This window comes from Parasteatoda tepidariorum, chromosome 5 (genome assembly GCF_043381705.1).
Source record: "Parasteatoda tepidariorum isolate YZ-2023 chromosome 5, CAS_Ptep_4.0, whole genome shotgun sequence".
Lineage (NCBI taxonomy): Eukaryota > Metazoa > Arthropoda > Arachnida > Araneae > Theridiidae > Parasteatoda > Parasteatoda tepidariorum.
The window spans coordinates 69,814,608-69,828,650 of record NC_092208.1 but is presented as its reverse complement, the minus strand read 5'-3'; the positions used below and the strand labels follow the sequence as shown (position 1 = coordinate 69,828,650).

General features: G+C 31.1%; 1 protein-coding gene across 5 annotated transcripts in view; it reads left to right on the top strand.

The window, feature by feature from the left end:
- Positions 1–14,043, top strand: part of LOC107441117 (rifampicin phosphotransferase-like) — an 82,792-nt gene that overhangs the window by 15,383 nt on the left and 53,366 nt on the right. For 4 of the 5 annotated variants that reach the window (XM_071180559.1, XM_071180557.1, XM_043052764.2 and 1 more), the window contains exons 5-11: positions 1,558–1,668; positions 6,416–6,534; positions 6,913–6,971; positions 8,673–8,725; positions 9,023–9,153; positions 10,933–11,074; positions 11,377–11,438. In XM_071180559.1, coding sequence (XP_071036660.1) covers positions 1,558–1,668; positions 6,416–6,534; positions 6,913–6,971; positions 8,673–8,725; positions 9,023–9,153; positions 10,933–11,074; positions 11,377–11,438 — 677 coding nt within the window. Of the gene's footprint in view, positions 1–1,557; positions 1,669–4,138; positions 4,250–6,415; positions 6,535–6,912; positions 6,972–8,672; positions 8,726–9,022; positions 9,154–10,932; positions 11,075–11,376; positions 11,439–14,043 lie in introns of all 5 variants that reach the window. The other variant, XM_043052762.2, reaches the window with a different exon arrangement.

Below are 14,043 nucleotides of genomic sequence, written 5' to 3'. Positions count from 1 at the left end.
AACAAATTTAAGTGATTAAAAATTTATTACTGTAATTTGTTTAACGATTTAAATCTAAACTTAAACAGACCATTTAAATCTAAACTTAAGCAAATTTACAGCACATAAGTTTAATAAAATGTGCTAAGACATTCACTTTGTTTTGCTCGAAAAAATGAACAAAACCTGTCAAAAAAAGATTTCAACATTTTAGATCTGCAAGATTAGATTCAACAAAAATAAGTGGAGTAAATAAAGGCTTACTTTTAAAACTAGTGCCAGAAAGTTCAGAAACATTCCTCAAAGTTTTGACGTTCAACGAAAACAATATTCTTCAATTAATAGTGGTATCGAAAATGCAGAATTTTTTTTAACTCCTTTTACTCATTTTGGTCGATGCAAATTTTGATTTTCTAACAAATTTGATCGTAATCTTTTTATGTGTGATAAAACTTTTACGGTGTTAAATATTCCGATGCATTTAAAGCAGAAACATGACTTCCAGTGATCCACTAATATTATTAAAGTGGTAGCGAAACTTATTTTGTAAAATGGGTTCCTTGTTCTTCTTACCATAAGACGTTTTCGATAACTACAAAACTACGGTAACTCAAACTCGACGATAGAAATACAAATTCTGCGAGGTAAAATTTAATGGAAATTAACTGGTTGCCAATCGAGGAAATTTCCACTTGTTTAGGTGGTTAGTTTTCAACCACTTTAATATCGCCTGTGTAGCATAGGGTGTCACGTTAAAATAACGGCTATTATCAAAGAGTTAATATACCAGTTCGCATTACTCAGTTAAATACAGAGCGGGCAAAACTTTTCCTTTAATACGTTGTCGCACACTCAAAATTTGATGATATTGCTGAAAAACCACATTTTTCTTTGATTATTTATGACTATCATTTATCATATGATATTGATAATAGGTTGTAGGTTTGAAAGTGAAAATTCTGACATTTTGTCACAATTTTCCATAAAAACTCTTAATCCCTGTAGCCATCATTTGCTCATCACGACATTATTTTTCGCTTTCCAAAGAAACAACAACAAAAAAGCAATTGTTTGACTGTTAAATCCCCCCCCCCCGATGTATTTCTGAATAATCAACAAATCTATGCATTAGTAAAATTTGTACTAACGTAAAAATGTACGGTAAAAGTTTGTCATTTTAATTTTAATGATTCAGAAGGAATTTCAAGCTAACTACAAATCATATAATATCAAGAAATAAGAATTAGTTTTTTTTTAAAAATAAAAATGATTATTGACAGATTCGCTTATAAAGATTTCTGTTTGACATGGTAAACATTCTGAGGACAGCTATAGCCGTCATTTACCTAACTATCGCAAAAATAGAATCGTTACAGCTGTCATTTGCAGCAATGTGTTAAAATCTACATCCAAGAAAATTTTTTTTTTATCAGTAGACTTAATAATAAATATACAGGTCTCATTTTTTAGCTTTTTAAGAATATATTTCTCGTAATCCAGATGTCACAATTAGATTAATTAACAGAAAAATATATAGATATTTTTTTGTGATTTAATAGCTGTGTTTTCAAATTTTAGGTGGGCTGCCTCATCTGATGTGTTTGATTTCACGACAGACATAAAGGCTGGAGCACTGGCAGAAGGTTTCGCGAGAGCAAAATGGAAAGGATTTAAACCTCCTTTAGAATTGTAAATATCAAATCATACTCTGTTACATTCACGGGATCTGTCACGCAGTGGCAGTCTGTTGTATACAATTAAAAAATACCAAAAATATCCTTACTTGAAATTAGAGCATCAGAAAGAAAGTGCACAAAAGGAACACGGGTTTCTCCTCTGCACCTAAGGGTCAACGGATGACTCTGCTAAATAAGAATTAAGTAATTTAAAAAAATAAATAACAAAAAAAATCAAAATTTTTTATGATTCTGCAAGAATCGAGTTGATATTGTCTCAGTCAATTTTTCATGTATTATTTTAATTTTATATAAAGTATTGCAAGAATTTCTTAAAACAATTTTAAAGAAAGCAGATGAAAATTTAGTTTTCTGTTAAAATTTTAACTAAGATTTACTTATAGGAACAACTATCTTATAAGGTGCACTTATAACTTAACTAACTTATAAGGTGTACTCATAACTTAACTAACTTATAAGATGTACTTATAACCTACCTAACTTATAAGGTGTAAGTTATAAGAATCGAGTTGATATTGTCTCAGTCAACTTCTCACGTATTATTTCATGTTATATGCCGACCAGATGGCCGAGTGGTTAGCGTGTCTGACTGTAGAGCCATTGGCCGATGGTTCGAATCCTGCTCAGGGCATGGATGTTTCTTTCTCTCTCTGTGTTCTATGTCTTTTATTCTTTGTGTGAATGTAACCCACCGGGTTTGTGGTTGTGTGACATAGGCGACGTTGCTCCACCGTCGTGGCTTCGCCACAGGTGCCCACTGGGTAACGAGAAGAGAATAGCAGTTCTGGCATTTCTGTGGCCAATGGGACAAACCCCAAGTGCCAGCCATTGAAAAAAAAATTCATTTTATATAAATTATTGCAAAAATTTCTTCATACATTTTTGAAGAAAGCAGATGGAAATTAAGTTTTCTATTAAAATTTTAACTAAAATTAGCTTATAAGAACAACTAACTTATAAGGTGTACTTCTAACTTAACTAACTTATAACTTAACTTATAAGAATCAAGTTGATATAGTCTCAGTCAATTTTTCACGTATTACTTTCATTTCATATAAAGTATTGCACGAATTTCTTAAAACATTTTTAAAGAGAGCAGATGAAAATTCAGTTTTCTATTAAAGTTTTAACTGATATTAACTGAGATTATATCAACTTGATTCTTGNTTTTTTTTAACTCCTTTTACTCATTTTGGTCGATGCAAATTTTGATTTTCTAACAAATTTGATCGTAATCTTTTGTATATGTGATAAAAACCTTACGGTGTTAAATATTCCGATACATTTAAAGCAGAAACATGACTTCCAGTGCTCCACTAATATTATTAAAGTGGTAGCGAAACTTATTTTGTAAAATGGTTTCCTTGTTCTTCTTACCATAAGACGTTTTCGATAACTACAAAACTGCGGTAACTCAAACTCGACGATAGAAATACAAATTCTGCGAGGTAAAATTTAATGGAAATTAAGTGGTTGCCAATCGAGAAAATTTCCACTTGTTTAGGTGGTTAGTTTTCAACCACTTTAATATCGCCTGTGTAACATAGGGTGCCACGTTAAAATAACGGCTATTACCAAAGAGTTAATATACCACTGTTCACATAACTCAGTTAAATAGAAAGCGGGCAAAAATTTTCCTTTAATACGTTGTCGCACACTCAAAATTTGATGATATTGCTGAAAAACACATTTTTTCTTTGATTGTTTATGACTATCATATGATATTGATAATAGGTTGTACGTTTAAAAGTGAAAATTCTGAAATTTTGTCACAATTTTCCATAAAAACTCTTGATCCCTGTAACCATCATTTGCTCATCACGACATTATTTTTCGCTTTCCAAAAAAAAAAAAAAAAAAAAAAAAAAAAAAAAAAAAAAAAAAAAAAAANAAAAAAAAAAAAAAAAAAAAAAAAAAAAAAAAGAAACAACAAAAAAGCAATTGTTTGACTGCTAAATTTCTCCCCCCCCCAATGTATTTCTGAATAATCAACAAATCTATGCATTAGTAAAATTTGTACTAACGTAAAAATGTACAGTAAAGTTCGTCATTTTAATTTCAATGATTCAAAAGGAATTTTAAGCTAACTACAAATCAAGAAGTAAGAATTAGTTTTTTTAAAATAAAAATGATTATTGACAGATTCGCTTATAAAGATTTCTGTTTGACATGGTAGAGGTAGACATTCTGAGGACAGCTATAGCCGTCATTTACCTAAATATTGCAAAAATAGAATCGTTATAGCTGTCATTTGCGGCAATGTGTTAAAATCTACATCCAAGAAAACCAGTAGACCAAGAAAACCAGTTTTTTACCAGTAGACTTAATAATAAATATACAGGTCTCATTTTTTAGCTTTTTAAGAATATATTTCTCGCAATCCAGATGTCACAATTAGATTAATTAAACGAAAAATACATAGATATTTCTTGTGATTTAATAACTGTGTTTTCAAATTTTAGGTGGGTCGCCTCATCTGATGTGTTTGATTTCACGACAGATATAAAGGCTGGAGCACTGGCAGATGGTTTCGCGAGAGCAAAATGGAAAGGATTTAAACCTCCTTTAGAATTGTAAATATCAAATCATACTCTGTTGCATTCACGGGGTCTTTACGCAGTGGCAGTCTGTTGTATACAATTAAAAAATACCCAAAATATCCTTACTTGTAATTAGAGCATCAGAAAAAAAGTGCACAAAAGGAACACAGGTGTCTCCTCTGCACCTAAGGGTTAACGTATGACTCTGCTAAATAAGAATTAAGTAATTTAAGAAAAATAAATAGCAAAAAAATCAAAAATTTTTATGATTCTGCAAGAAAAAGTAAGATATAAAATATTGGGTGTAACTTATAAGAATCGAGTTGATATTGCCTCAGTAAATTTTTCATGTATTATTTTAATTTTATATGAAGTATTGCAAGAATTTCTTAAAACATTTTTAAAGAAAGCAGATGAAAATCCAGTTTTCAGTTAAAATATTAACTAAAAATTACTTATAAGAACAACTATTTTATAGGGTGTTCTTATAACTTAACTAACTTATAAGGTGTACTCATAACTTAACTAACTTATAAGGTGTAATTATGACTTACCTAACTTATAACTTAACTTATAAGGTGTAACTTATAAGAATCGAGTTGATATTGTCTCAGTCAATTTCTCAGTATTATTTCATTTTATATGCCGACCAGGTGGCCGAGTGGTTAGCGTGTCTGACTGCGGAGCCATTGGCCGATGGTTCGAATCTTGCTCAGGGCATGGATGTTTCTCGCTCTCTCTGTGTTCTATGTCCTTTCTCCTTTGTGAGAATGTAACCCGCCCTATAAACGGGTTTGTGGTTGTGTGACGTAGGCGACGCTGCTCCACCGCCATGGCTTCGCCACAGGTGCTCACTGGGTAACGAGAAGAGAATAGCAGTTCTGGCATTTCTGTGGCCAATGGGACAAACCCCAAGTGCCCGCCATTGAAAAAAAAATCATTTTGTATAAATTATTACAAAAATTTCTTCATACATTTTTGAAGAAAGCAGATGAAAATTAAGTTTTCTATTAAAATTTTAACTAAAATTAGCTTATAAGAACAACTAACTTATAAGGTGTACTTCGAACTTAACTAACTTATAACTTAACTCATAAGAATCGAGTTGATATAGTCTCAGTCAATTTTTCACGTATTACTTTCATTTTATAGGAAGTATTGCAAGAATTTCTTAAAACATTTTTAAGGAGAGCAGATGAAAATTCAGTTTTCTATTAAAGTTTTAACTGAGATTATATCAACTTGATTCTTATGAGTTGCACGCAATATTTTATGTCTCACTTTTTCCAGCAAGATCATAGAAAGGTATTTTTTAAAAATATTTATTCCATACTTTTCCGTCATAGGATTTGTTTTTTCTAAATGAGTTTTATTTTTTTTCTCAATGTTTTCTCATCTTTGTAAATTTGGTAGAGAAAAGTAAAGCTAGATTTGTGGTCGGATGTACTTGTATTGCAAATAACTAGACAGAGAAGCTTACATATATCTGATTAAGAACTTATCTGCTATGTAAATAAAGAAAAAGAAATAAGGTGACCATTCTGAATGCCTTATGATCAGATTTTCTTTAAACCTAGACTCAATCTTAATGAATCAAAGGCCTAACTCTTAATATAATAATTAATTATCGCAAAAGAGGTTTTAAGTCAAAAAATTCGGAAACTGTTGCTCCTATAGATTCATAGTTAAGTCAGTCGAAAACTTGATCTTAATTTCACTTTTACGCATTTTACCTGATTATCAGGAATTTTAATTAGCGAATCATAATCTTATTTGAACACAATTATAAAACTCGTTTATTCAAAGATAATTCCGTTCAAAAAATAATTTTTAATAATTATTTATGATTTTTATTATTTTTTTTAAATACGAATCTGAAATATTTGGGTTGTAATGTATGCACATTTTTATATCATTTTGAAAGCGTAATTCTAAGTGAAAATATAAAAATTGAACAAAATTAATAGAAAAGTTTTGGAGGATCTTTTAAATGAACGACTTGATTCAATAAAGATTTGTAAGCGTTGCTTGATTATTTGAAATTTTTACTTAATTACACATACATCGGAATCTAAAATCAGAATGATTTTTTATCTTCCAAATATTTAACGATCGTTAACGCTGCGACGTACTCTTATCAATTTACATACATTTTTTATATAGAGCAATCTATATAAATATGCATTTTCATACTAATAGGTTCAATAGAGCTGTTAACTGCTATACACAATGCGGAGTAATTTTTGGAACAATGACGTTAGGGGAGAATGAAGAAGCTTCTGAAGTTTATTTGTATGGAGAGCGAATCAGGTTCATGGGTAAGAAAATATAAGCATTTTTATATGTAACCAAGTATAGTCATAAGCCTTGGAAATAAAAATAGCGAAAATACAAATTTGACAAAAAAATACAGTCCATAAGTTAAAAGCTAATCAATTCTGAAGGTACCAGACAATCTATTTTTTTTCTAAATCTATTTGTTTCTCAAAATTCCCCTTCAGATCAATGCCACTGAAAAACAAAAATAATTCACAACAGCCTGGAATAGTTCGAGTCTCTGGTTTTAAGTGATGTAATATATTCTTCGTATTTTTACTACTTTTTAAAGTTTTTAAAACCTGAGTAAACCTTGTAGTATAAATTTAGCATTGCACAGTAAAATTATTGAGTAAAAAATTTATTCATTTTTCTTTCAGGTGATTCTTCTTTCGATAAACGAGCGCAATTTTTGCATGTTTTAGGACAAACACTCAGAGTAAGTAAAATTTCATTGTTTTTAATCAGAAGTGACCAGCGTTCTTAGAAAAAAAAACTAGTAGTAAAATCTCGAAACGAATGTCGGAAAACTTACTATGCTACTTTTTTAAATTAATATTCTGAGAAAAAAATCTCCTTCAGGGATTTTCTAGCAGATTAAATAATTGGAAAGGTAAAGAGGTGAGTTTAGAGGGTTCTTTTAGAAATTTCTCTACCCTTTTTTAATTGTTTTTTGAGGACACTGGTCAGGATAAGTTTATTCAATTATATATGCATGTTACTCAGTAAGTCTCCGGTATAGTTAAGAGAAAAAATTGAAATTTGACTTCAATCATCAACATCAAGAGGGATACACTTATTCCAACGCCCCTCTAACTTTTCGACGTCTTTTTTGTAGAACGATTTGTCTTTGCTCTCAAAATAGGCCTCAACTTTAGCGATAACTTCGTTATTTTAGCGGAATTGTTATCCCTGGAGTATCTTTTTGAAGTCTGCAATGTGCCAGTAGTCGCTAGGGGCCATATCTGGAGAGTAAGAAGGGTGGGAAAGTCATTTGAAGCCTAATTCACTCAATTTAACCAACGTTTTCACATACTTATGATCAGGGGCGTTGTCTTCGTGAAACAGAACCTCTTCGTTGCATGGGAGACCGCTTTTTCTTGATTTTCTCACTTAGTCCATCTAATAATGCCATATAATTATTCGTTGTTGATAGTTTTATCTTTTTCAAGATTGTCGATGAGCAAAATATCGTGCGCGTCCCAAAATATGAATGCCATAACCATGCCAGCTGAGGTTTTGGACATTTCGGTCAGCATTCGCCGGCTGTTGCCCATTTTGCTGAAGATCTTTTTGATTCAGGAGTGAAGTAGTGGATCCGTGTTTTATTCCATCGTCACATATCGAGGAAAAAAAATCTTTTTATCTCTCGTTAACAGTTCCAAACAGTGTTCTGAATTATCGACATGTTGTTCTTTTTTGGTCTGGTGTGAGTAAGTGAAGTACCCATTTCGAAAACAACTTGAGCACGCTCAAATTTTCATAAAAATTGTAGACAAACAATCTTCCGATTTCTTTAAGGTGTCAGCAATCTCACGCAGCTTCTCATTGCACTCTTTCAAAACTATTTTATGAACTTTTTCAAATTCTTCTGGGACAACAGCTGATTTTGGACGACCAGAGTGTTCAACATCACCAGTGCCTTTACGAGTACCTTTAAATTGAGCATATCAGTCAATAATAACTGATTTCCCTGGTACCGAGTCGCCATAAATGGTGACTCGGTAGCAGGAAAATGCATTTTAGTATCCAGCCAGAGTATTTTTTAGTACATTATCAGTAAATTTCTCCATCAAAAAACAATACTTAATCAATACACAAAATTTATTTTATCAATAGATTTCAAAACTGCGCTCACTGAAACAACTTGTAACCTCTAAAAATAATAATCAGAATGTCATGAAATGTTGAAAATTATTGTTTGAAAATTGCTTCTATCTAGTAATTAAAAGGTTCTGTTAGTGAAGTGGTAACATTTATGTGTCAGACCGCAGGCTTGTTGTATATATATATGTATATATACATATCACAAAAGATATATATATATTTAAAACCTGAGTAAACCTTGTNAATATATATATATCTTTTGTGATATGTATATATCATAAAAGAAAGTAATGACATTCTTTAAAATTTTCAGACTGGAAGTTTTGTTCATATTTCTGATGTGTCAATAGAAAACGTTGTCAAAGAGTATGTATTATTTAATATTAACTTATTTTGCATTAATTTCATAACTAATTTATTTATTCATTTAACTGTAGACATTAAATTTTAGGAAGGAATTTTCAATCCCTTTAGTACTAAGGTTCAGAATTTTACACTGAATTAATTTACAAAACGATAAATGAATCTGAATTGAAAACTTATTTTAGAAAAGTCAATAATATTAAATTAAAATTTTTTCCATAGTCATTTAATAATTTTTCTTACCATGATGAATTTTCAAGGGCAAATATTTAATTTTTCTTAATTTGCTTATAATTTTAGTCTGAAATTTGGTTTCTTCGTAAGGCCTACTGGCGCAATGTCTGCCGCTGATGACATTCACATTGCTGCAGAAAACTCCACAGATGATGGTGAGATGGAAAGTAACATTAAAGCAAAGTTTATCAATGAAGGTATAAGATTTGTTATCAAGGAAACAGATTACTTTATTTCATTGGTGTTCTTTATTGTTTTAAACAACTTAGTGGCTGAAAACTCTTTGTGATGTTTTCGCAGAAAAAATTACGTTTTTATGACGTACTTAATTTATAAGTTATTGGCCATCACAAGTAAATCAACACATCTTCAATTCTGCAAATTATTAAAATGACATTTTGCTGTTTGAAAATCTTCTGTTGTTAGAGAAGTAAGCAACGTGTTTGCATCATTGGTTTCTTAAATAAAAGTAATGGGGTAAAACTAACTAATAGATCATGAATGATCCCTAAATATCACATTTATCGAAAGTTTAGTAGTTAAAACATAAAACGAGCACTTTGTCAGGACTCAGCGGATTTGACAGAGAATTAATCTCCTTAAGATTTGTTGGGGGTTCGCTACAAAAACAGAATGCTACTTGATTTTGAAAGAAAATTTATGAGCTGCACTAACATTTCCGGAATGGTCTCTAAGAACCAACAAGGGTGAAAGTTTACATATATTAAGACGAAAAAGCTTGAAAGCTGGTAAAAATATCATTTTATTCTATCTTATATACGTCAGGAGTCAAACATCCATGCTAACCAAGATTGCTATAACATGTACATACCTGCCAACTTTCATTCTTTCCGAGATTGAATTTTCCAAGTGTTTGTAATACAATTTCCGAAAATCAATCATACTAAAAAAATATTTTGACCTAGTTGAAATTTGCTATAGCAATAATTAGTATGCTTTTATATATTAGCTGTACTTACTTATATGTAGTGGTGGACAAACTAAATTTATAGTTACTACTTTAATTCAAAACGTTTAATGGAATAACATGAGTTTCGCTACCACTTTATTTATGAAAATGAAATCTTCCCGGAAATCCTGGAAGAGTTGGCAGTTCTGCTTACCTGTAGGATGAATTCTTACCCTTTAAGTAAAAGCTTATTTTACTCCTCACGAAAACTATAATTGAAAAGGTTTTACAACCAATGTCTTCTGTTTTCGATCTTACTTTCAAGCTTGAGATCTTGAGGTTACAATTTAGTGTTTCTAAACTATATGTTACAATTATTCAGAAAAAAACGCTCTTTTTTCTCAATTAATGGGCAACACCAAATTATTCAATTTATTTAAATGAGATATGAAAATCATGAACTTTTCTTGAAAATCCAATTTTTTCAACAGAAACAGTGTATTTGTTTAAGTTCCTTACTAAATTAACAAGCAATTCTTATTAATTGTCAAACTCTTACTGGATTACTAGATAATGGGTAAGGGAACTAAGAAAATGAAAAATATTATTTGAAAAGCCCTTGTGATGGTGTTTCAGAAAGAGGTCGAATGGATATTTTTGCTGATTTAGTTTTTTTTAAAAGTAAATAATGAGCATCACAAATAAATCAATCATGAATAAAATACCCGTGATCATAAGATGGTGTCATCTCTGACTTGAAATTTCCTTGTTTTGTTTTTCAGAGGAATCACGCTTTTTATGTTGATTCCATTAATGGACAACATGAACGAATTATCAAAATTTAAATAGGTTTAAGAATCATGAAGTTCTTGAATATATCATCAACTGATCAAAGTTATTCTGAGGGCTTTGTAATTTGTTTTAAGGATTTTTTTGTCATTCTGTATACTTAAATAATTTTTATATGAATTTGTTGCATGAATAAACTAAACAAGTTTCTTTTTCTTATTTTCGAAAAAAAAACTGAGGAAACCATTTTAACTTACTTAACAGCTTCGTTTTTCAGGAAAGACATATAATGTGGAAGGAAGTTTGACAGGAAAAAAAGCACATTTTGAAAGTAAAAAAGGATGGCATGGGCGAGTAACAATTGACTGCGCAGAATTCAACTTGAACTCTTACAAATGTGCTGGGGTAAAACTTAGCGGGTGAGTAATACCAAGAAGCCCAAGTAAAATATTAAAATAAAGAAGCTAATTCTAGTACAGAAACAGCCCTGTTCCAGTCTAATATGCATTTAATAACTAGGTTTAAATTATTACATGCTAATAATTATTTTTTGTGCTGTGTCTTTCCGAATTCATGGATTTTTTTAAATGAATTTCTTATAAATGTTCATATCAGTCATTTAAGCTGATACTAACTTATACATTATAAATGCCTTGATATATACTAAGTCGTATAGAATTTTTATTCTGTGGTACCATAATTTCGATGTTTATCTTTATAGAATTATCACAAACCCCCTAAACAGAGTCATGCCGACCAATTCTATCGACACAACGCCTGAAGGTAAATATATGAACAGCTTAAATTTTGCATTTTATTAATTTATGCATTAAAAGCACAATTTGGATTGAATTTCTTCATACATATTTGTATTTTTCCTTAAATTCAGAGAGAGGTTGGTCAAAAATATTTTAATGCCAGCAATTTTTAAATAATTCCACAGCTATATTTAATAATTATATAGCGATTGCGATATTTATAATCAAATGCGTTTTCAATTATAATGGTATTAAATAAGCAAAGAAGATTTTAGTTTCAAACACTCATTTTGGTCAATGAAAATTTTGCATGGATAAAAATGACAACATTTCTAAAAGTCTCAATCATGATCTTTCATATTGAGCCAACAGTTTTGACCTGCTCTGACCACCACTTCCAGAACCGACTTCAAGCAAAGTTTTCACTCAGTTGAAATCATCAAGTCGTACTGCATCTATTATTATATTTTTTACGTATGTACGTAAAACTAAGTTTTGTTGCTTAGATTTTTGTTACAAACAGTTTTCATGAATATCGTTTTTCGGAGAAAATATAGTGTTTGGACAAAAATATATTTAGAACGAATTCTGTACTAAAAGATTTTACATGACAAAACTGCTGGAACAGCTTGAAAGATTATGCTTGAAATTTTACTAAATGATGTCATTTTTACCCACCCAAAATGTGCCTCAACGAGGAGAGGGAGATAATGGCGCTACTTTTTAGTTTTGCTATCAGCAATTTTTAAATCGTGCTATAAGATTGCAATATTTATATTAGAATGCTTTAATAATTATAGCGCTATTAAAAAAGGAAATAAGCTTTTATTGTCTTAGATCATTTTGTCGAAACTTTTGTATGGGTAAAGCAAATGCCATTTCTAAAAGATTCAATGATGATCTTTCAAATTGCGCCAACAGTTTTTCCCTATAACATCTTTCAAAACATTTGTTGAAGATTGTTGACGTTGAGTTAGTATAAAAGTGTTACCATAATTTTGCTCAATCACGTTACGTATTAATAATGTGTATTATTTCACGAATGCTTTAATAATATACACTGCTCAAAACAATTAAAGGATATTGAGGTTGTGGGTTGATCTTGCANTACATGGTAAAACTGATGGTGTCTGATTTACCCATGCAAAGTTCAGATGAACCAAAATGAGGAGAGGAAATTATTAACGTCCATCATGTTTTAATGCCAACAATTTTTGAATAATTCTACAACTATATTTAATAATTATATAGCGATTGCGATATTTATAATCAAATGCGTTTTCAATTATAGTGGTATTAAATAAGCAAAGAAGATTTTAGTTTCTAACACTCATTTTGGTCAATGGAAATTTTGCATGGGTAAAAATGACACAATTTCTAAAAGTCTCCATCATGATCTTTCATTTCATCAAACTGTTGGTACAGCTTGAAAGATTATGCTTGAAGTTTTTCTAAATGATGTCATTTTCACCCACCCAAAATGTGCCTCAACTCAACGAGGAGAGGGAGATAATGGCACTACTTTTTAGTTTTGCTATCAGCAATTTTTAAATCGTGCTATAAGATTGCAATATTTATATTAGAATGCTTTTATGGTTATAGCGCTATTAAAAAAGGAAATAAGCTTTTATTGCCTACGATCATTTTGTCGATGCAACTTTTGCATGGGTAAGGAAGATACCATTTCTAAAAGATTCAATCATGATCTTTCAAATTGTGCCAGCAGTTGTTCCCTATAATATCTTTCAAAACATTTGCTACTAAAAGAAAGATTGTTGACACTGAGTTAGTATAAAAGCGTTACCATAATTTTGCTCAACCTCGTTACGTATTAATAATGCAGATTTTAAGAATGTGTGTTACTTAACGAATGCTTTAATAACATACACTGCTCAAAACAATTAAAGAATATTATACGTCGTGTATAAAATAGCTGTATAAGCAAGTTTTTTGTGTGCATAAAATGTAAGAAGAGAGTCACGAATATAAATTTTTCAAACTTCGCAGTATGCAAATTTGAGTTTAACGTCGTCGACGACGTTTTAGTGGCAACGAATTTGATTTGGCTTTCAACTTAATGTAAGATAAAGTGGAAAATAATGAGTGACATTCAGTAAGCGTGTAGTTTCGATGAATTTTGTGTCTCATCGAAGTCTATAAACCCAATCAGGAGCTGGGAGAGTTGTTGGCCAATTAGAAAGGGGCCAAACTCAAGCCGAACTTGCAGAAGCCATTGGAGTTTCTCAAAGTGTAGTTTTCAGGATCTGGAACCGTTTTTTGGAGACTGGAAATGTAGGCCGCTGATCAAGGCAAGGGCGTTGACGTGCAACAACACCCAATGGAGACCATTATTCAGCGCTAATGGTTTTGCGTACGTGCATGAAAGTGTAAGATTTAGAGGTGGGGGAGTGATGGTCTATGCTGGCATCTTCATTAATGGGAGCACCGATCTCCATATCATTCGCAATGGAGCTCTGACGGGTCACTAATATAGGGATAAGATCCTGAGACCTGTTATAGTCCCTTACGCTGCAGCAATTGGAGATGATTTCATGTTAATGGACGGTAGTTTTAGGACACATCGTGCTAACTTGGTGAATGATTTCTTTTTGGAGGAAGGAATCATACGA